Raw genomic sequence first — 22,399 nt, 5'->3', positions numbered from 1 at the left:
GTGGGGGCACAGGCCTTTTCTTTTGCTTCCTTTGGACGTGGAGGCCACTTGCCATCAGCTGTGGTGATCCCTTGTCTGTCAGAGACATGTCTGGTGTGTAGGAGCTCGGACCTGTTCGTCTGATGTTGACACATCTGGGCGTCACGTGCAGCCACTGGGCTGAGATGATTGCTGCTCTTGTCAGCCTGTGGGGGAAATCACTGTGGTTATCCCTTTGGCGATTTGATTACTTAGATTCATGCGTAACCAGTTTTGGCTCTTATAACCAGGAGGGCATTTGGAAACCACATGAAGGCTGTGGCTTCTTGTGTTCCAATGATGGAGGAGAAGCCGTTCGCGGAAGTACCGTGCAGACAGGCGCACCAGCTGACCACCCCATTCTTTCCTTTTTCTTGTGAGCGCTCTTCAGACCGCTGACTCACCTCTGAGCCTGAGAAGCCTCGAATGCAGCATCTACAGGGGCATTCCTGAGCTCAGGCCCAGCGTCAGAGCATAGCAGCCTGTGGATGTTGTTCTCCCAGAGAAGCAAGACGGGGCCACGATAAATCACGTGGTTGCCTGTCTGCTGTTGAACCTGGAATGTGGGAGCTAGGCTGAGGACAACTGGTAGTTTTGGGGTGTGGAGAATGGGAAATGGCTCCAGGAATCACCAAGCTTGCAGTGCCCAGAGGAAGGGGGAAGAAAGAGAAGCAAGCTCACCCCTATTCATCTTGCTGTCCGCTTGTGCATTATGTCATCCGCTCCCCAGCTTGCTGGGCTGGACCTCATGAGTTTGAAATGGATGCGGTGGCCTCATCCCCAGGGGCTCATGCCTGGCAAGCAGGGGACTCCCTGGGGCCATCAGCAGAGCTGAGGTGGCATGAATGCATTACGAAATGAGGAGAGGCAGGTTGGGTCTTGGGTGGTACTTGGAGGGTTAGGTGAAGCAGGGTGGGCTTCTCCCCCAGAGTGCTGCCCAGATCAAAGTGGGACTTGGAGTGTGAGGCTCACATTTGTTTCTGTTCTGACCCTTGAAAATTCCCACCAAATGCAGACACTTAGCATTGGTGTGCTGCGGGCCTTAGGGGCCTGGGTTTGGGGTGATTCACAGTCAGCTAAGGGTGCCTTCCTTAGAAAGGATAGTGCGGTTGAGCAGCCTTGATTGGGGCAGTTGTTAAAAACAGCCCACCAGCCAACCTGAATACCTAGAGCAGGTGGACATCTGGGCTGGGAGCGAGAGTGCCTTTTCTCTCCCCGAGGGGACAGACCTGTAGAGGTTTGGCCTGTGTTGTCACTGGGAGCCAGTGTGCTCCGTAAATGTCCCTAACCTGTGAGGGTCTGTGCGTGCTATAAGGCCAGAGTGGTTCCACTCTGGAACAGTTCTTGGACACCTGTGTTGCCCCATTGGAAAATGTATCACCCTGGCCAAGCCCCAGGGAGAGGGCCTGTACCGTGGCTGAGGAGTGCAGCTCTGCCCGCATGCTCTGTGTAGCGTCTGGTCTTAGGCTCCCCCCTCATGAAGTGCCTCCGGCCCTGTCCTTCCAGTAAGATGCGCAGCTGAGCTCCTTGGCGACTTGAGCTTCCACATTCTGTTCCGGGAGGTGACTGAGGGCCTCACCCAGCACAGCTGTCACTGGCCACTTCCTAAAGCCTGTGGCTGAGCAGCCCCATGGCTCCCTAGTGGCCCCGGATGCCCGGGGATTCTGTCCCACAGAGTAGTTGGCAGATCTGAAAGCACCTTTGAGTCCTGGTGGGGGAACCAAGGCCCAGAGAATGGTCTAGGCAGCTTAGGGTTGTCGAACGGGGTCAGTTAACCATATCTACAGTTTCCAGCATACCCGCTGACCCCATATGTATGACCGTTAGAAGTCGAGTTGTAATCTCACTTTTGTTCTTAGTAATAGATCACTGGTCTGTGTAGGAAGCCAGCAGGCCTCATGGCTTGTGTTCCAGCCTCACTGTTGGATGACAGCGTTCTGGTCAGTGGGAGAGGGATCCCCTTGAAGCTTTGGTTTGGACTTGAGGACTTCCTTGTGATCGCCCTCAGGCAGAGCCCTGAGGGAGCTTTAGAGGGAGGGCTGTTGAGTTATTCTGCTCCATGGAGCAGCAACCCCCTTGGGCCTCCAGTTCCACACCTGTGAGAAGGTACAGTGCAGGCTGAGGGTCAGAGGCCAGCTGAGAGGAATCAGCCGCAGGGGGCTGGTGCTGGGGTGAACCAGACCCTGACCAAGAGAGGGGGTTCTTTGTGTGCCAAGGAAGTGTCTCTGTGTCCTGCAAGAGGGCCAGCCTGAACCATTTCTAATGGAGGGAGAGTGAGGAAGGGTCAGAGTGGAGAAGGAAGGGTCGAGGAGGCAGAGCTGTTGGGCAGAAGCTCTCTTGCCTTGGGTTGAGGCCAGAAGTCTGCCGTCCTGAAGGCACAGGAGCACCAGGACGGCCACATGCCAAGCGCAAAGTAAGATTGGGAACACCTGAGGTGGCCTGGGTCTCCTGGGCCCGGCCCGCGTGCAGCACCCAGGGCAGCTGGTGCCCCAGGGGTCTGAGCCTGCTGGCAGTTTGGTGGTTCTCTGGTGTGTGACTGGCCGCACTTCCATTGGCCCATGAGAGGCCGGCTGACTTGTGGATTTGGGGCCGGACATGAGTTACTAGTTTGTTGTGAGCCTAAAGGATTCTGGGGCTTTTTCCTTGCAATCCCGGCTTTGGGATTCTGAGCCACAAAGGGCCATTCAGGGGGTGCGACTGGTGACTGAGCGAGGCTCCTGCCTCGTGGGAGCTGGCATCACACATGCTGTGCCCCTGAAACGACTCCTTGGCTGCTACTGGGGCTCGTGTGGCTCTTGAGAGACTTCTTTGGGGTGAGTGTTTGCAAGTGATTTGGGCAACAGGCCAGAGAGCTGGGCAGGCCCATTGCTGGCTCCAGCCCGAGTGGGCCCTGGCCTTTCAATAGCCCTGCTGCTGTTGCCGCTTGAGGGCAGCAGGTCTGCAAACTCCAGCAGGGGTGTGGATGGGCCGAGGAGCCTTTTGGGTCTGAGAGGTGGGGTAGCTCTCTGCCTCCACGTGAGTCTGCCATTCAGGTGGAGAGTGGACAGAGTGGAGAGGCTCTGCCAACCTGGGGATGGGGCACTGCCCTCTTTCCTCCGCCTTCTCCCCTGGGGACACTGGGGTGATTTCTCTCTCAGTGATCTGGTGGAAAGGAGCCCTCATGGTCACCTTTGCCAGCTGCTTTGACTGAGGCCAAATGTCTGATATATTTTATTGGGGAAAGTTCACAGCCTTGTCCGATGCCCAGCTTTCTAAGGAACCACCCCAGTATTTCTAGGACTGAACCGCTTATACCCACCTGTTTCTGGTTTAGAAAAGATGCTGGGCACTCTCTCATCTTGTTCAGCCAGAAAAGCATGAGTTTTGGGGGTCCACAAAAGGGAGGAAAGGGCTTGGGTGTTGGGATCAAACCATTCTGGCACCATCTCTTACCCTTTGACAGTGGTCAAGACCTTGCCTTTGCCAGCCTTTCCTTCTCTGCAAGAATGACACCTGTACCTGTCATAATGGGAGAGGATGTCTGTGTTGCTCAGCACCAGACATAGTAGGTCCTCACAGGGGTCAGTCCCTTTTCTGTGCAGCTCTTGGAAAATGACCCCGTGTTGTTCTAGGAGAGAGCTCTTTTTTCTAAAATATTTATCTATTTATTTTCCTTTCCTGGGTCTTAGTTGTGACACTTGGGATCTTTGTTTGTGGCATGTGGCAGTTTGCTGACCAGGAATCGAATCCAGACCCCCTGTATTGGGAGCTCAAGTCTTAGCCACTGGACCAGCAGGGAAGTCCCTAGGTGAGAGCTCTTTAACAGGCAGTTGACAGTTTCTGTTCTGGGCATGGTCCTGGCACCATGGGCGGACAGTGTCTGTTAGGAAACTGAGTTCATGTAGGGGCTCTGGTGGCCGTCAGCCCTTTCCTGTCTGGGGTGGGGGGTGTCCATTCCCCTCCTCCCACTCACCCCAGAATCTCTGTAGGGTTTGTCTGGCTTCTTACTTTGCTTAGGGTTGTTCTCATCTGCTCCATATCGTCCTCTCACTCTGACTTGACTTTTGTCCACAGCTCCTAAAATCCATCCCCCAGTGGGTGGGGTACAGTGATTCCCTGACCCAAAGTCCTTGTCCCACCGCTGCCCTGAGCGGTTTGTCCCACTGCTGTTTTGGTCTCCAGGCCTGCTTGCATGGCCCTTCTTTAATCGGGTCTCTTGCAGGGCCTGACCCCTGGAGGACAGCCTGTTATCTGGTGGCACTGGGCTGTCTGCAGAGGACAGTGCCCTCTCTGAGGCTCTGGAAAGTCTTGCCCTTGGGGATCCGCCTAGACTGGGACACTTAGGCAGGAGGCAAGGGAGTCCCTGCTTCTTGCTGGAGCCAGTACAGAGTTCGGGTTGTCACTGCACGGGAGCCTCCTCATCCCACCGCACCCCTCACTTCGCAGTGGAGAGGGCTTTCCCACCAACTGCCCCGAGCAAGGCCTCCCCCTCGCCCCTCCCCCCCCCCCCGCCCCGGAGTTCTGTGTGGCACACGTGGGGACAGTGTGCTAGAAATACAGATTTATTTTTCTGTATCTTCCGAAACATAATCTCGAGCCATGCTCATTTGGTTTTCGTCCCCAGAGCTATTTGGGAGAGGATGGTAGGTGGGGCGTGGGTGGGGAGTTAAATCTGGTGCTTGTGGCTGTGCAGTTGAAGTTCGTGTCTCTGTGGAGTGATGGGACCACACGGGGACCGGCAGGCCCGTGGTTCCCTAACCACAGCTGGCCCTCGGGGGGTGAGCGCCCGTCACCCAAGGCCCAGAACCCCAAGTGGGGACAGCGTCTGTCTGTGCCAGGGGCTGAGCTCAGTTGCTGAGAAATCACAGGCTTTGAGGATGGGTCAGCTGATGCTCCTGGCAGCTTGTGCCTTGCTGGGGCCTGGGCTGGAGCTGGGGAAGTGGCATTAAGCGGGGCTCACCTCCCAGGAGGAGCCACAGCAGCAGGACAGAGTGCCTGTGCGTGTGGGCCCGCCCCGGCTGCCCCAGGCGGAAGGAAGTTCTCAGAACAAGCGCCTCCTGCCTCGTTTCTTTGCACCCTGCAGCTCTTAGGTAGTCGGTTAATTTGGGGGACTCGCTTTGCTGCTTGAGAGGCTTAGCTCTGGCTTCGATGGCTGGGTACCTCCTGCAAGAGGTGAGGGAACATAAGAGGGAGGAGAATAGTTCATGTGCTCCAACTGAAGTTACCAGGAGCTCAGCCTGATCCTCTGTTCCCTGCTGGCAGCCCAGGTTAAGGGCTGGGAACAGGTGTCCTTGGCTAAGGTCAGGAGCAGCCTAGGAGCTAGGGGGCTGTTCCTTGTCCATGGGGCTCCCTAAAGGGACATCCACCACGCCACAGCAGGTTGAGTGAGCCAGTGTAGAGCCTCCCTTTCGGAGTTTTGTGGAAGCCACAGTCTGGTGGGCTGGGTTACGGTGCCTCTGTCTGAGCACAGGGGTCAGAGGCAAGCACCCACGCCAGAGGCCTCTTTGATCTCCATGTGTGTGTTTGATGGCCATGCTTATATCTCTGGCATGGGGCATGTGGTGTGACATTCCGTTGTGTTTGCTGGAAACCAGTGAAAAACATCAAAACACTTGGGTAGTGGTGATGGGGGTGCCTGGCTGGCCTTCCACTGTAACTGTTGTTGACACAATGGCCGGGGTTCAGGTGTGCAGGGCCTCAGGCTGGAAGGTGAGGAGAGCGGAGAGGTCTCGACAAGCTGCAGGGGCTGCGTGGTGAGGGCCATCAGAGCTGTGGGATCTAAGCGCTCTGGCAGCCTTTGTTTTGCCTCCCCACCCCTGCCGTTGACGCCTTGCTGTATGAGTGCGAAGGAGCTAGCCAGTGGGGGTCCCTTGGATCTAGAGGTTGTCCAGGCAGAGGCAGTATGTGGTGAAATGACTGGGTGTGCGTCCAGCCAAGCTGAAGGACCACGTGAGGCTGGGTCAGTGGGGAGAGGGAGGTGGGGGGCCTGGCTGTATCCAGTGCTCCCGGTGATCCTCTCAGAAGAGGCTCCAACTGGCCAGATCCGGGGAGGGAGCCGGGAAGGAGCTGGTGGAGCCTATGCAGCGTCCCTGCCAGTGGACCTGGACCCCAGATGGGCACCCCCAGTGACTGGGGGACAGGTTGGATACACAGTGCCGGGGCCCCAGCGAGAGCTGCTGCTCAGAATACCTCTCAGGAAGCACTGGAGAGGCCCTGGGCCTTGCCTTGGGGAAGAAACAAGCTGGCGACGTGCCTGCCCTGAGCCGGTGGATGAGTGTTTCAGGAGTGACTAATTGACTGAAAGGAGCCAGTTACTGTGAAGGCTGGGCAGTCTCAGAGAACACACGTCATACCGGGCCCCTGCCAGGGCTGAGAGAGACTTCCCCAGCCCCCAGGGTTTAGACACCAGAGTACTCTCCTCAGTAACTGCTGGGCTTCAGAGAGCCACAGCGAAACGGGACCCTGGGGTGAAGGACCGGAAACTAGCGCACAGGGGAAGCTTCGGGGATCTAAGACCTAAGGTGGTGTGTGCTCAGTGGCAGTCAGAGGCAGAGTCGTAGCCTTAAATGAATTTACTGAAAGCCAAGAAAGATTTGGGTAGTCTGGGTCTCCAAAGACCTCCTGAGGCTTGGCATGCGGATCATCAGCCGTGGAGAGTTGCGTCTGCGCTGCAGTCCATGATGACTTTGGCCCGCAGCAGGGCCCAGGGACAGCCGTTCTCCGGGCTGTGCTTCAAGGGCCCCGGACTGTCTTGTGCACCCCGGGTGGAAGGGTAGGAACACCGAGGGGCCTGGCATAGGAGCTGTGCCGTCCTCTTGGTAAGTGGGCACCGGTGGGGAGGACCGTGGGCCTCCACCCTGAGGCGTCCTCAGAGCACCCGTGTCGCTTGCACCCTCCCTGTTTCCTGGGACCTGGACCCTGGGGGTAGCTCCAGCTCTTCTTGCCTGGAGGACTTCCAGCACCTGCTCTCTGGTCCTGATGCCCCTGCCAGACTGGGCTGCTGGCCACATTCTTCAGTGGTCCTGCTGCCGCTTGGCCTTCAGCATCTTGTCCCCAAGCTGGCAGCTGGTGTTGAGTGACAACAGGAAAGGGGACTGACCCACGAGTGTTTGTTCGGTTCCTTAGTTGCTGTGACTTCTTGGAAACCCGCCCTTCCTCAGCGAGCTCTGGGCAGGCAGAGAGCCCGGCTTTTCGATACACTCTGTACTATTTTCCTTCCCTTTTCTCTTTCCTTTCTGTTTTACCTCAGAATGAAAACAGTTTTGTCATTTTATCTTTGTATTCATATAGTGTAGCTATATATTCATCAAAATATTGAAACTATGGGACAGTTAAGAGATTTCTAAGACTCAAGTAAACTTGCCACCTGAAATTGCCCCCCTTAAGTCCTGTCAGCCTGTGGTGACTGTCCTCCTGGAAGGCTATCTGGGCGATCGTGACCTGCTCCCACCCTGCACCCAGACCCTGCGCTTGCAGCCGTGGTGCTCCGCTCCTGGTGGCGTTTTTTCACCCGTGCAAGTGGACATGGTTCCTGCCAGGGAGAGTGGATCTGCTTTGTCCTGGTGGATGGCTGCCCAAGACTCCTGGGTTCTGTGACCCCAGCCCCTGGGGCCCCACCTGCACAGGAGAGCAGTGAGAGGCACAGCTGGAGGCTTCATACCCGACCCTCAGCCCTGTCCTCCAGGGTAAACATACAGGCCACGCCTGAGGATCGAGTGCGTCAGGGCAAGTGGAGTGCTCTAGGCAGCCTGAGCACTTGGCGTTAGCCAGCTTGTGCTACTTCTTCTTCACCCCCCTTTATGGGCAGCTCAGGGAAGAGGAGCTGGGGGTAGATTCCAGAGACGTAGGCAGATATGCATTCTCCTGCAGCTCTGTCTAACCTGCCTTCTCTTCCGGGCAGGCTGAAGCTGCCCTTGCTCCATGGCCTTGGGTCCCTTTCCAGCCTACAACCTGCCTGGTCTTTCTGGCACCGAGGGGAAGTGCTTCCCAGTGTCCTGCTGTCCTAGGCATGTCGGCCCCACTGACGGGCCCCTCCCACGGGCAGCAGGGGTCCCTGTCGCTCCCTGTGCTGCTCCAGAGGGACTGAGGCGGCCGTAGGCGGCGGCTGCACCGTCGTCCTCTAGGAGGGAACCTCCTTCATCTGGTTTTGCTTGGGGAGTGCCAGGTAGAACCACATTAAAGTTTGGCCAGAAGAAAGCGATGGTTTGCGGTGGTGTGCTGAGCTGACTCTTGCTGTGTGTCTTTCTGCCGTGGGTTGCAGGCGTTTGAGGAAGAGTCCTCGCTCTTTACGGGAGATCATGTCCCCTGCCTCAAGCCTGGATGTGCTCACTGGCCCTCAGGGTGCGGCCAGGGATAGGCTTGGCATCATCCTTTGGACAGTTGTGAGGACCTTTAGCATCTGAGAAGCCAGAGGGTCAGCTCTCCTCCCAGGGCCCCAGCATGAGGAAAGTGACGCACTCATTAGAGGGACACGAGATGGGGCATGGTCTGGTCAAAGGGATGAAGTTCTGGCCCCAGTGCTGGGCCTGGATAAGTCAGTGCACCTCTGACCTCTGGCTTCCCCTTGGAAACTGAGGACAGTGGTGTCGGCAGCACAGACGGTCCCGCTCATCCTGGCCTTGGCCTCCTGGCCCGCCTTCGTCAGTGGTGTCTGGGACAGAGCCTCGGCGGTCGTGCTCATGCATTGGCACCTGCCGGTTCCTCCGCCCAAGGTTGGGGGTAGCACGCTCTGGGTGAGGTGCTCAGCCCTGAGGCCTGCTGTCACTGTTACTCGTGAGATTCTGATTTCTTCCAGTGCATTGAGGATCTAGAGTGACCTTTGGTGCTTGTTCTTTTTGGCTTGTTCTCACAGGGTCCAGCCACCACGGTTGCCTTTTCAAGAACGGGGGAGTATTTTGCTTCTGGCGGTTCAGATGAACAAGTAAGTAAAGAATGGTCCGAGGGATCCCAGTGGATACTGAGGAGAACAGACAGGGGGCTGAAGTGCCGCAGGGGTGGAGGGGCTGGGTTTCACCAGCTTCCTTGGGGGCTTTCAGCAGCCTTAGAGGCTGGATCCTGGAGTAGGGTGCTCAGAGCAGCACCCTGCTGTCCCAGAGCCGGTGTGCCGCAGGCGCCGGCCATGGCAGCGTCTCAGAACTCCTGCTGCTCAAACCAGTGTGGGCTGGAAGGAGTCTGGGTTAGTGTTGCCCTGAGAAAGGTAAAATAGAGGGTGTTTTGTTCTGGTTTCTTTTTGGCCATGAGGCATATGGGATCTAGTTTCTTGACCAGGGATCACACCAGTGCCTGCTGCATTGGAAGCATGGAGACTTAACCAGTAGACCACTGGGGAAGTCCCCAGAGTTTTTTAGGGACTTCTTTTTCCTGACTCTAGGTGAATAATTAGATAATTATTGGATGCTTACCGTGGACCTGGTAATGTGGGCAACACGGCAAGAGTGTGACCCCTCACTGAGCCCTTGGGGCAGCCCCGGGGGACCTTCTTCAGCCGTTCTGTGGGTGAGGAAGCTTGAGTCTGAGCTAGGACTTGGCTGGAGGCTGTGCTCCACTATCTGCTGGCCATTGCTCCCTGGCCTGCTCGTGTGCTGTCTGAGGGACGGCATTTTCCAGCTCCACGACTACAGAGCTAGAACATGTGTCAGGACGTCCTGTCCTGCCTTGCCACCATGTCCCTGGGGTCTGGCCCAGAGTCTGGGGCCCGGTAGGCCTCCCACTGGAAATCTTTCTCCGGGTTCTGGTGCAGCGCTGCTTGGCCAGAACACCATAATTCCCGGACCGGAGGAAAGAGTGGCTGTTCTGAGGCAGTGTGACCTGGTAGGTTGCCCCAAATGTTCATCCTGCTGCTCCCAGCCTTACAGCTCTCCTGGCTTCACCCAGGACAGTCCCACTGGCTTCCCAGTGAGCTCCAGCTCTAGCTGATTTCTGTTCAGTCTGTCAGTAAAGCAGAGGGTGGTTGGAGGCACAGCAGAGCTACAAGATGGCAGGTGTCTTCCCACACCAGCACCAGTTCCTGTGCTGACCAGACAAGGCAGGAGGAAGACCAAGGAGATTCCTGAGCCTTCCCTGGGTGTGGAGTCCTGGCTCATTGCTTGGAAGACTAGGGAAACTAATAAATCCACAACATAAGTAAAGTCCTGGTAAAAGCACAAGAGACACCCTGGTAGGAAGTAGGGTCCCCACCCTGAGCCCTCCTTCGGCAGCTACCGCTGTCAGCTCCCCAGCTGCCTTCTTATTGTGTGCTCTGAGAGCCTTTTAGGAATGGCATTTGACATTCTCTCTCCACATTCCTGGTAGCCATTCCTCTGCTCAGGATTATTCTACAGTTAGACTGGTGCATTGCCCAGAACCCTATAAACAAGGGGGTGAGTGCCGCCGTTCTTTTTGTAAAGGGGACCAATGAGAGACCCTGGATCCCCATCAGCTGGGGCTGATGAACAGTGCCGCTCTGTGGGTGGTGAGCAGCTTCCCGCAGAACCAGGCTTATGGCTGCATCCCGATGGGGGAAGCATCAGGGGACATTGAGTCTCCATCTTATGTGGATCCGGCAGTTTTTCTGTGGCCTCGGTTGACTGCTGGACACGATTCACAATTCCTGCCATCCTGGAAGTGGTCCTGGAGGCGTGCTGACACCCTCCAGCAGGGAGCACTCTTACCCAGCTTTTGTAAGAGGAGCCTCAGGGCATGAAGATCCTCCCAGTGGGGTGTAAAGTAACGGATGTGTGAACCACTTCTCTCTGGGGCCAGACTTCTCCCTGGGGCCAATGTCTGAGGTACAGCAGCCCTGTGAGGTGGGAACTACCATTCATCCCCATTTCACAGATGAGGAAACCAGGGCACAGAGAGATTGAGTCCCTTGCCTAGAGCCACACACTAAGGGGTGTAGCCAGGATCTTAACCCTAGGGGTGTGGCCTGGAGTCTGTATCTGAACCACTTCTCACAGTGAGGCTGGCCAGGCTGCCACTGCAAAGAACTTCTATTTTGGTGGGGAGATAGGTGATAAACATGGAAAAGCGGACAGAGATTTAAACAACTACTGAGTGATGCCTTGAAGGAAATAGAGAGCTATGATCAAAACTAGCAAGAGGGCCAGGGAAGGCCTCTCTTAGAAGATGGTGTTAGGGCAGACATTTAGCCTGATAAGCTAGGTATACAGAGCCTGGACCTGGGATGCCCCAGGCACAGGGAGCAGCCAGTGCGGAGGCCCAGTGGTGATGGTGACTCTCTACCCTGATGGAGCACCCGATCTTCTCGGGGCCTGTTCAAAAAATCTGCTCTCCAGGGAGGTGGGGCAGGTCCAGAGATGAGTGGGGTGCCAGGTGGGGACCACAGTCCCACCATTGGCCCAGAACTTTGGCGGTAGCCTCTGGGCCCATTTTCTCTCTGAAGAAGGATAGGTAAGGGGTATTTCTCCTCCTGATTCTATGTGCTTTTCGGTCTCGACAGGTGATGGTTTGGAAGAGTAACTTTGAAGTCGTCGATTATGGAGAAATGCTAAGAGTGCAGAGGCCCCCGGCCACGCGGGCCAGCTCTTCTGGGACTCTGGTAAGTGGCCTGACAGGCGTTATCCTGACTGAGCCCTGTGGCTGGTGGACTGGGTCATGGTCAACAGCAGTGGGCTCAGGGACAGCGGGGGCGCTGCAGGCTTAGGCAGGCTCCAGGAAAGAGACCCTAGTAAGATGTCATGATTTACCAGAAACTTCTTAGGCGGTTGTGGTGCTTTGTTTCAAATCCGGAGTGAACAAACAAGATGTGAGGAGGCTGTCAGCGTAGACTGCCGGATGCCTAGGCCCCGTGTCGTCTGCTGGGGGATTGTTTTTTGTGGTTCAGGCCACTGGCTGATTGAGGCCTAAGGAGAGGAAGGACCTCTCTGGTGCTGAGCCTTGGGTACACTGTCAGATTCCTAGAGGGTGCAGGGCCTGAAGCCACAGCTAGGACAAATGGGAAGGGCCCCAGCCCTGCTCTCACTTCCTTTTTATTTTAAACCATGGAAAGGAAGTTCCTCAGTCACAAACCATTTTTAGTACCTTTGTTGGTAAAAGGGCATTCAGTGTTCCTGAATTTAAAATATTCAATAGTTACAATATTTTTTGGACAAATATTTGGGGTAAAAAAGATAACAGATATGGTCTCACGCTTTGAAGAAGGTAATTTTCAGCTTTGGCTGAAATAAACAGTCATGCCAAGGAGGTGGAGCCGCGCGGATTGTAAGCTCTGGTGCAGGCTGCTTAAATCTCTCCTGCCTGGACCTTAGTGGCAGCTTGGCTTCTCCCACATGCAGAAGCTGGCCTGAACAACAGGAAGCGGCTTGCCCAAGGCCCCCAGCGAGTCAAGGTTGGCCCAGAATAGAACCAGGAAGCCTCTAAGTCCATCCCACGGACTCCAGCAGCGGGCCCCACCCTGCCCATGGCCCGTCCTATGTGTGGGACTCCCTCTAGGAACACGCCAGGTTGGGGTTTAAAGCTTTTCTTCCAAGAGTTGCCCTTGGCCCAGAGATTTTGTTCTCCCTCCGCATTTGCTAAAGAGCGTCCAGTTCTCAGCTTTTGGTTTTGTTGGGAGAGTGGTGGCTGGGTTGCCCAGTGGTCTGCTTGCCGCTATTTCATCTTCCACCCATAAAAGCATTGTCTGGATTGGGGGTTTTTCCAGTGGGGTTGGGATCCCTTGGGGTCCATGCCCACCTCCTCTACAGCTTCCTGTCTCTTGGGTATTTATGGTGAACCGCACCCTGTTGAGGCCTTGACGTGTAGTGCCCCGTGTATTCCTGACCTCGTCACGATGAGTGCTCTGAGTGACTGTTCTCGTTCACGGGTGAGACACCTGGGGCGTAGTCACCTGCCGCAGTGTGTAGTCCTGGGAGCCCACCATGCTGGCCCCCCTGAGCAGGGCTGACTAAGCTAGAAACTGCAGGTGGTAGAGTGCTGGCTGGAAGCTCTTCCCCATCCCAGGAGAGGGGTCTGCTATCTGTGTCTTGGGAATGGTTAGTAATCAGCAGCAAGGGGAGAATCCCATGCTCCTTTTCTGGTAGCTTTTGGGAAAGTAACTTAGACAGCTGCCCCATGTCCCTTCAGTCTGGGCCAGAGACAGGGTATGGGGCACCCTTGCTTCCCATAGCTGCAGGGCCTGGTCATCTAGGATGGAGGGTGTGGGCTGGGAAAGCCAGCAGGACAAGGCAGGGTAGGGTCTGGCTGAACCATTAGCAGGCCTCAGAAAAAACATTTGTTCCCGAACTAGCCTCAAGCCCTCTGCCCAGTGGGCATCACCCCGTGGGGCTCAAATCAGGAAAGGGGTGTGGGATCTAGAGTCTGCACCCTGGCTCCGTGGTCCAAAAACACTCACTCTTCTCAAACCTCCATTTCCATAGTGGGACTCGAATACCCCTACAGGCAGGCTCCCAGGACCCCACATCTGATGTGGGTGACTTCTGCTAACCCAGAAAGTGACATGACTTTTTAATCCTAAAGTCATTGTTTCAGGCTCTTCTCCCTGTTTGTTACAGGCCCCTTTGAGACTCTTGAGTTGGCGTGTAGGTCCTCCTCCAGAGATAACCACGCCCACACGCACACACCACCAGCATACACTTTCAGTGGCAGCTCTGACCTCAGGACTCCCAGGCCAAAGAGGAGAGCTGAGGGGTTTGTTTGGTTTGTTTTGTATATGTAACATAAAATTCATCATTTTGCCTATTTTTAAAAAAGTATATGTATTTTTATTTATTTGTCTGTGCTGGATCTTACAGCATGCAGGATCTTTGATCTTCATTGTGGCGTGTGGACCATTTTTTTAAAGATTTTTTCATTTTGGGGGGCTATACAGGACCTTTCTTGCTTCTGGAGGACTTTATCTATTTGCCGTGTGCGGCCTTCTCATCGCAGTGACTTCTCTTGTGCAGCATCGGCTGTTAGCTCGCGGGCTTCGGTAGTTACGGCCCCTGGACTCTAGAGCCCAGGCTCAGTAGCTGTGGTGCATAGGCTTAATTGTCCCGTGGCATGTGGGATCTTCCAGACCTAGGGATCGAACCTGTGTTCGCTGCACTAACAGGCAAATTCTTGACCACTGAGTCACCAGGGAAGCCCCCATTGTGCTTATTTTTAAGTGTACAGTTGAGTGACATTAAGTACATTCACACTGTTGGGCAACCATCACCACCATTGTACACAGAATTTTTTCATCTTCCCAAACTAAGGTGAGTTAGTTGGTATAGTGCAGCTCAGTGGCTAGGTTTTCCCCTGAGGTGGGGAGGCAGACTGACAGGTGTAGTCTTCCTTTCTTGCCCATGGGCTTCCCAGGCACCGAGCTAGTGCTGGTGATTGATTCTGTGGCCAACCAGGTTGTCTCACCTCCTCAGGCACCCCCGGGCCCTCTAACTCTGTCCACATACCATTCTTGCAGCGATGCAGGGGCTCTCTGCCTTGGTGCTGTTGACCCCTTGGGCCAGAGGAGTCTTCACTGTGGGGCTGTCTGTGCCTTGTACGATGTTTAGGAGCATCCCACTGGCTTGCCTGTAGCACCCCCACCCCTAGTTGTGAGGTCAGAAATGTCTTCAGACATTGCCAGGTGTCTCCTGGGGAACAGCACTGCTCCTGGTTGAGTCACTGCAGTAACTCTGCCTTGGGAGTGAGCCCAGAAGAGGGGCTTCTGCAGCAGGGCTGGCTGGGGGTGGGAGGGGCTTGAGGATGCCACTAACTCTGGAGCCTGTGATCCTGCTTGATGGGCCAGATCTGGGCTCTCCCCCAACCAACCAACTGTGGCCCAGGTCTCTTAGTCTGGCTTTCTAACACAAGCCCATTTTGTAGAAATGCTTGGCTTATCAAACTTTGGAATCTCCAGGGGTGATGGTAAACAGCAGAAAAAGACCTTTAACAGTTTGATTTTCCTTACTACACTTAAAGTGTGTTCTTGCCCTTCCTGCCTGCAGGCTTTCCCTGGCTCTGAGGTGTAGTGCCTGTTGAGGATTTGGTGGCTTGGCTTCGCAGAGAGCCTTAAGCACCACCGCCATGCCAGGGAGCTCTTGATCCTGATGTCTACCTCCCCCCTTCTCCCCCCCAGTCCTGTTTACACTCTGGGTCTCAGATTCAAATGCCACATGAGTCACCCCTGGGCATTTGGGGATGTTAGAAGCACATTGGGCCAGGTGCTGGTTCTTGAATTCTGGACCACATGCCTGTTAGAGTTTGGCAGTCTAAAGCTAGAGGGGCAGACCATGGCAGGGGCAGCCCTGTGATCCTGGGACAGCCCCTGGCCTGGACCCCTGCTCTGGCTGTGGCTTCACCGCTTGCTGTTGGAATGAAGGCCATCCTTGAGCCCACTGTGAACAGAGCTCTGTTCAGTGCCGGAGCTATTTTCAACCTCTGGTTGAAATTCACAGCTTATTTTTAGACACATTTCATGTTGAAAAGCAAAAGCCATTTCCCAGCCCTTCAGAATGAGAATAATGGGTTCCATTTTCCCTCTATTCTTGGCTGAGTTGTGATGAGAAGGGATCTCGGGACTGTGGCTAAAGAGTTTTCTCTTCTTGGAAGCCTGCAGAGGCAGGACTACAGCCCGTGCCCTGGGCTGAGAATGGGCAGGAGACGCCACGTTCTGCCCTGTGGCATGCTGCGTCGTGGAAGAAGGTTGGGAGGTTTCAGGCAGGTGAATGCCTCCAGAGGGGCCTGTGGGATGCGCGCACGCTGTCTGTGGCAGGGGCTTTACTGGTGTCGTCGGGGGACTGTTTCGAGCTCTGTTTCCTACCCCAGCCCTGGCCACCTTGCCCTCTCTCACTCACTCTCTGGGTTCTCACTCCCTCCTGTGTTTTCTGCTCAGTCCCTGCGGCTGTTGACCACTGTGTCTTGGCCGACCTTGGATTTGGCACCTGCTCCCCAAGTCCCAGCCACTGTAGCTGACTTCTGCCTCAACCACAGAAGCATCCTAAAATCGTTCTTCATAGCAAGGATGCATTTATTCTGATAACAATCTTACTCTTGCCTTCCTCCAAACATCTGAGAGCCTGTTGTGCAATTAGGAAGGAAGGTTGTGCTGGGTGGGGCGGGAGGTTAAGAAGGCCAAATTCTAGGTAATTCAGTAAAACTAGAAAACCACTTCCTGAGTTCTCTGAGCTGGCTGCCCTCCAGTTCAGAGAACCTTGAGGTCTCGGGCCAAGGGCTTTTCTCCACTCAGCTCAGGCAGAAAGATGCGGACTCCTCCTCCTCTGAGATCGCATGAGGTGTTACCCATCAAGCAGGCACTTGAAACCATGCCTAGCACATGGCAAGTGCTCACCAAGCTCTATTTTTAAATTTTGTTTTCCCTTTTTCTATTTTTAGAATGTTCCTTTTCCTTCCTCTGTCTGACAGAACTAGACAAGCCCCCTGCCCCTGCTGTGATGAGGGACAGCAAGCCAGGGCCTGGGGCGCTTCTGACCAGGTCATCTTGGAGGTTGACTCGGCTCAGCAGGCTGTCCCTGTGAGGGCTGGTGCGGCTTCCAGACTCTTGCAGGTGTCAGTTATACATCCTGATGAGTAGCCTGAGTCCTCTCTGCTCCCACACATGAAAGCAAATCTATGAGCTGGGAGGAAGCAGCCCTCCTTTCCCCCTCTCCCCCGCAACTCCTTGGGGCACAGTGCCCAGGAGCCCCCAAACCTTAGCCCTCTTCTTCTGTCCCCAGGAAGAGGAGGCCAGGTTAGCCGAGGCTATCTGTCCAAGGCCTCAGCCTTCACTCAGGGTGGTCCATTTCTTCTTCTTAGTTCCTTTGGTCCATGGAGCCCCTGACACCCCCTGTACCCCTACTTCAGTTCCCACAGTTTTTGTTTGCAGACTCAGCTTGACTTAAGGGTTCTTGGGCCCTGATCCTGGCCCAGAGAGCCCTGGCACTGGATCTTGTCCCATGCTGAGGATCTGGGAGTCTTGGGTGGCGTTTGCTCAAGATCTGGGTTCTCACGCAGGGCCCTGGCCTGAGGAGTCATCAGATCAAGGGAGGGACAGGATCCGTCTCCACCTGTCTCATAGATTTGCATTCTTGCTTGGGAACTTGGGAGACTTGGGTCTCTTGGTGAGAACACACATTTGTGGCTAGCATTCACTTTTCATAGTGAAGAGAAGTATGGATCTGTAGATGGGGCATTGTGAGTAATTAGAGCAGAGGTGAACCCCGAGTTTATATGTCTTAGAGAAGAGCCTCTCCTTTCTCTACTTGAGGCCAATTCTGGCTCAGAATTTTCCAAGCTATTAAAGGGGGTTCTTGGCAGCAGATCCTCAAGCAGTTGTCTAAGGCCATGCCACCCTGAAAGTGCCCAATCTCTGATCCTCAAGCAGTCAGAGAGTGCCAGGCACACAGGCATCGAGGGCTCAGGAAAGCAGAGCCTCCCCAACCCTCCCAGCACCTTCTTGCCTGGTTTGGCCATTGTTGGGCCTGGCAGCGTCTGGACTTTGGGGGCAGACTTGGAAACAGTGGGGACTTTGTTTTCATGTTTCCTGGGACTTAGTGGATAGGCCATCTCTGTGTGACTCCTGTGGCATAATTCGTTTCCACCCCTGGTGCTTCACAGAGGAGAAACCTGAGCCCTAAGGTCACCTACTGGTGAGCAACCCAGGCCCGGAGGAAACCTGTGTCCCTAGGTCTCAGCCTTTCTGTTAGGAAAATTGAGAGACTCTTAATTGGAAACAAGCAAGAGGTATTCTCCCCATGTCTTAAAGGGGCAAAAGCATCCTGTCTTCCTCAGCCTCCGGGCCAGATAGCCAAGCCCTGCACAGGACAGACTGGTGACTCAGAAACACAGCCCTCTGTCACTTTTGTGTGTATGTGCTTGTGTCGACCCCTGGCAGTTCCCCTGGGGCCTCTGGTGTCTGCATGCCCATCACCCTAGGTGAAAGTTGACTTCCCACTGCCCATCCCTGTTATCACCCACTCTAAGACCCCAAGGTTCCTCTTCTGAGAGGCATCTCCAGATCACCTGAGATGGGACGGGCACCGTATAGGACAACCAGAGACCTGGCTGGCCAGGCGCTTCCTGGGGTGAGTACAGCACTCTTACTAGGATGGCTGCCGGGGAAAGATTCTTAGGCAGCCCTACTGGGGAGGGGGTTGTTGCTGGAAACTTCTGACTCTGGGAGTCCCTTTAAGAGCTTGGCTGGCAGTACTGCCCCTGTGTCCTATCCTCAGCCAAGGCTGAGGCCGCTTCTGTGACCCCAGGCAGGTCATCTGGAGTCTCTGTTTCCTGATTTCTCCTCACCAGCCTACATTACTCCTTCGGGCATTTTCCATTTTGTAAGCTCACTCTGCAGAAGACCATCGGTGGGGTGGGGGTGGGGCGGGGCAGCTGCAGCAGCCTTTGTTGACTCTGGTGACAGAAGGCCCTCCCACGAGATGCCTCACTCCACACTGGGGTCGCGCGTTCCCCCACCTTTACCTGAGTGGAAGCCCTAGAAAGTGCTCCAGGTTTCTTAGTTTCCTTGAGAAGCCAGATGATCCTAGAAAAAAAGAAGCTCAGTGTTTGTTCTTTTTCCAGTAGTCATGTCTAACTCTTTGCAACTCCACGGAGTGTAGCCCGCCAGGCTCCTCTGTCTATGGAATTTTCTAGGCAACAATACTGGAGTGGGTTGCCATTCCCTTCTCCAGGGGATCCTCCTTACCCAGAGATTGACCCAGATCTCCCACACTGCAGACAGATTTATTTACCATCCGAGCCACCAGGGAAGCCCCCAAACTATAATTAGTCACTTGTTTTGGGCTGCACTGGGTCTTTGCTGTTTCCCGGGCTCTTCTCTGGTTGTGGTGAGTGGGGGCCACTCTCCGTTCTCTGCATCGTGATGGCTTCTCTGGTTGAGGTGCACGGGCTCGCAGCACGCAGGCTCAGTAGCTGTGTTTCATGGGCTTTAAGTTGCTCCGTGGCATGTGGAATCTTCCTGGACGAGGGATCAAACCCATGTCTCCTGCAGTGGCAGGTGGATTCTGATCCACTGTACCGCCAGGGAAGTCTCCAAGCTACAATTGTTGAAGAAAGTTCCCTGCTTTGGACAGTGGCTGATGGGTGCCGTGACTGTGCACTGTCTAGGAGCGCCAGAGATCCCGATACATGCAGCAGAGGGCTCCCTGAGGCCAGCACCCTTCCCTCCGACCCGCTGTGTCCAGTTCTGGGAAGCAGGCAGGATCCCCCCTCCTTTTCCTTCCAAAGGCTCCACTGACTGACTGGGAGGTGGGTCAGGGCTGCCGCCAGGCACACGTTAAATAATTACTACGCTTCCCAGAAGGAACAGGTTGTTTTTCACAAGCAGGAGAAGGATTTTGTGGAAGTGCATTGGGAGAAGTTACTTGGCTTCCTGGCCCTGTAGTGAGGAGACAAGCCTTTTAACGTTTGACATTTACTGCAGCAAGCCTGTTGTGGTGGTTCTCAAACTTTGGTATGTATCAGAATTTCCCTGAGGGCTTGTTAAAATTCACCTTGTCCCCTCCCCAGAGTGTCTGATTCAGTAAGGGAATTTGCATTTCTAACAAATTTCTGATGATGCTGATGCTACTGGAAACCAATAGATTGAGACCCTGGCATGCTGGGCAGGGAGATGGCTGGAAGAAGAGAGTCTTTGTCCGTCTTAGGAAGTTTCTACGACTTGGGAGAGGTGCCTGGAGAATTGGCGCCCCTTCAGCCCAATATGGAAAGAGGTGTGGTTTGTTCTGGTCTTTGTGCCATGTTAGAAGAAATCCCAGTGTTGCCCTTTGGTCTCTTTAGACCTAAAGGTGCTCTTTAAACCTGCTGGGCTCTTGACAACTGAGCAGGCAGATGTGTGGTTTTATTACCAGTCAGTTAGAGGGAGGGTGGGACCCCAGGCAGCCCTCTGAGCTTCTGCTGAGCCCGTCATCCTCTGTGGGCTCCTTTCCTGGCCCCTGGTGCCGCTGTGTCAGTCCAGTCATCCGTGCTTGAAACCACATTCTCCACGCCACCTGCCTCCTGCGTTGTCCTCAGTGTTCACCTCTTACCCTGCAGATGGGGGTGCCTAGGTCACCTCTGGTCCTCCAGGGCCTGCAGGTCCTTTAGGGAAGTTGGTGGGTGAGTCTCTGGTGGGCCACCTGAGCTTGAGATGGCCTCGGTGCTTGTAGCCCAACATTTAAACCCCCAGGTGGAGGTCTTCTTTGTAGAGCCTTTTGAGGAAGTGCCTCCAGATAACGAGAGCAGGAACAAGCCCTGAAATGGCCCTGACAGCTGTGACATCCAGAGGCTGGGGTGGTGGGATGGGCAGAAGCTGGACTCCCTTCTCCAGCTGCCCACTCAAGGGGATGATGGTAGTTTCCTGCCACTGAAAAATCCCATCCATGTCACAAGGTCCCTCTCCAGAGGAGAAAGGCACAATTCCTAGGAAGGAAGATCTATTAATGACTAAACCAACTGGGGGTGTAGTCTCCGAAATCCAGGGTAAGGCGCATTAACACAGTCACAGTGCCATGAAGATGGGTGAACTTGACTCTGGAATCCAGTCAAAGCCTGGATGCCCTTGTGTCCCGCTCTGAGTGTGTCAGAATACACCTGGTGCAGGAACCTGGGCGTGTGCTCACACCTTAGAGAGCTCTCTCACCTCTTTCAAGGGTCTCAGAGCTATTTTGGGTTTCCTTTCCCCCTGGCAGCCAAAGCGTGGGTTCAAGGTCAGTGGAGATTGCACAGTTGCATGTGCGTGCTAAGTCGCTTCAGCTGTTCCCAACTCTTTGTGACCCTATGGACTGTAGCCCGCCAGGCTCCTCTGTCCATGGGATTCTCCAGGCAAGAATACAGGAGTGGGTTGCCATGCCCTCCTCCAAGTGATCTATCTGCCCGATGCAGGGATGGAACCTGCGTCTCTTTTGTCTCCTCTATTGACACGCAGGTTCTTTACCGCTAGCGCCACCTGGGAAGCCCCCACAGTTGCACATGTGAGCCCAAATCACAGGACAGTGAGTTCCTGACATTGTGGCACTTTGCTCTGAGGTTAAAAGGTCCCGGGCAGGCACAGGCCCCATGCCTTGGGTGTTCTGTTTCACCTGTGGGGCCGCTGCTGTGATGCTGCCATTTTGGTGGCAGCACTGATGAGCACCCACAGCCTGGTTAGGCGATGCTGACAAGCCTCCTCTCCACAGAAAGCCAGCAGAGGCCATGCACGCAGAGCAGGGAGGGTGGGCAAGACCTGAGGCCACTGGCATCTGGAGCCACAGCCTGCCTGCCTTCTTTCCCCCTTCCCCCCTTTCTTCCTTTTTCCATGGAGCTTTCAAACTCAGAAACCTGAAAACGGAAGAAATGAGCCTCAAGTGGAAATAGACTCAGTTGCTCCCATCTGACTGTGGTTCTTCGGCCCCACCCTCTCTGTTCCCCAGCAGAGCTGCGCTCATCCTTTCAGTCTCTTTCCAGATGGCACCTCCTGCACGCAGCCTTCCCGGAAGGAAGGCTGCAAACTCTTCCTGCTCTGCTCACCCAGAGCACTTCTTACGAGAGCAGCCCCTCTCTGCTGCAGTCAGTTATTTGCAGGCCTAACTTTTCCCTCTGTATCCACGTGGTACCCAGCATACCTCTGGAACAGGAAATCTGAGTTCAGTGGACACATGCCTGCTGTCTGTGGGCAGCATGGGTGGAGTGTGTGAGGCTGGAGGCAGGCTCTGGCTCTGGGCTTTTGGCACGTTTGATGGTCCCAGGCTAAAGGAAGGAAACCACTTGTTGGCCTGGTTTGTCAGCTTAGGGTTAGGTGGCATGGGGTGGTGTGGGTCATGGAGGGTGGGAGAATCCACATGTTTGGACTATAAGTTTTAGTCTTCCTTTAATTTCATTCCTTTTCATTTTCAATGGAAAAAAGCCCTTTGCAGCTTATATTTTCCAGATTGGATGGCAGCATGGCCCATGTGGTATAAGGGTGTTGAATAATGCTTGTGTTTATGTTCTCATTGGTTACCATGGAAAAAAATCAGAATAGATGGTTTCCATGGAGATTATCTTAAAATTAGTTTCTTTGAAGTTCTGGACACTGCTGCAGGGTTCACTGAATGCTGTTGGTGCAGTTGGGGCTTTCTCTATGGCTGTGCCAAAGGCTATCCTGGATGTTTATAGATTTAGCCAAATTTGCCTCCTGTGCTTAAAAGTGTCAGGACACCAGAGTGGGAGTGATCTTGTACCTCACCTTCCTCCTGGGGTCCCACTTGCTTGGCTTCGGCTTCACAACTCATTCCTGTCACTTGGAAGCTTTTTTTTTTTTTAACCTCCAAAAAAAAAAAAAAAACAACCTTTTGTGGAAATTATTAAGCTAGCACAAAAAGAATATAATATAGTGAACCCCCCCATGTACCTGTTACCTCACTCCAGCGTTTTGCCAACCTTGTTTTTTGTCTCCTCCCACAGTTTTTAAAAGAATTGAAATATTTTTGTTTAATCCAGCTATTTTATTTTACCCCAAATAAAGACTTCTTTTGGTTAAATAACTGAA

The 22,399-nt window shown here is 54.4% G+C and overlaps 1 protein-coding gene across 3 annotated transcripts in view; it reads left to right on the top strand.

Annotated features, from left to right (window-relative positions):
- POC1A (POC1 centriolar protein A) overlaps positions 1–22,399 on the top strand; it is a 100,066-nt gene that overhangs the window by 47,033 nt on the left and 30,634 nt on the right. For all 3 annotated transcript variants that reach the window (XM_040247114.1, XM_040247116.1, XM_040247115.1), the window contains exons 8-9: positions 8,849–8,917; positions 11,438–11,536. In XM_040247114.1, the coding sequence (XP_040103048.1) occupies positions 8,849–8,917; positions 11,438–11,536 (168 nt within the window). The remainder of the gene's footprint in view (positions 1–8,848; positions 8,918–11,437; positions 11,537–22,399) is intronic.

The sequence above is a fragment of the Oryx dammah genome, unplaced genomic scaffold (assembly GCF_014754425.2).
Source record: "Oryx dammah isolate SB20612 unplaced genomic scaffold, SCBI_Odam_1.1 HiC_scaffold_9, whole genome shotgun sequence".
Classification (NCBI taxonomy): Eukaryota; Metazoa; Chordata; class Mammalia; order Artiodactyla; family Bovidae; genus Oryx; species Oryx dammah.
The sequence above is the reverse complement of the archived record's forward strand: the minus strand, read 5'-3'. Positions and strand labels throughout refer to the sequence as shown.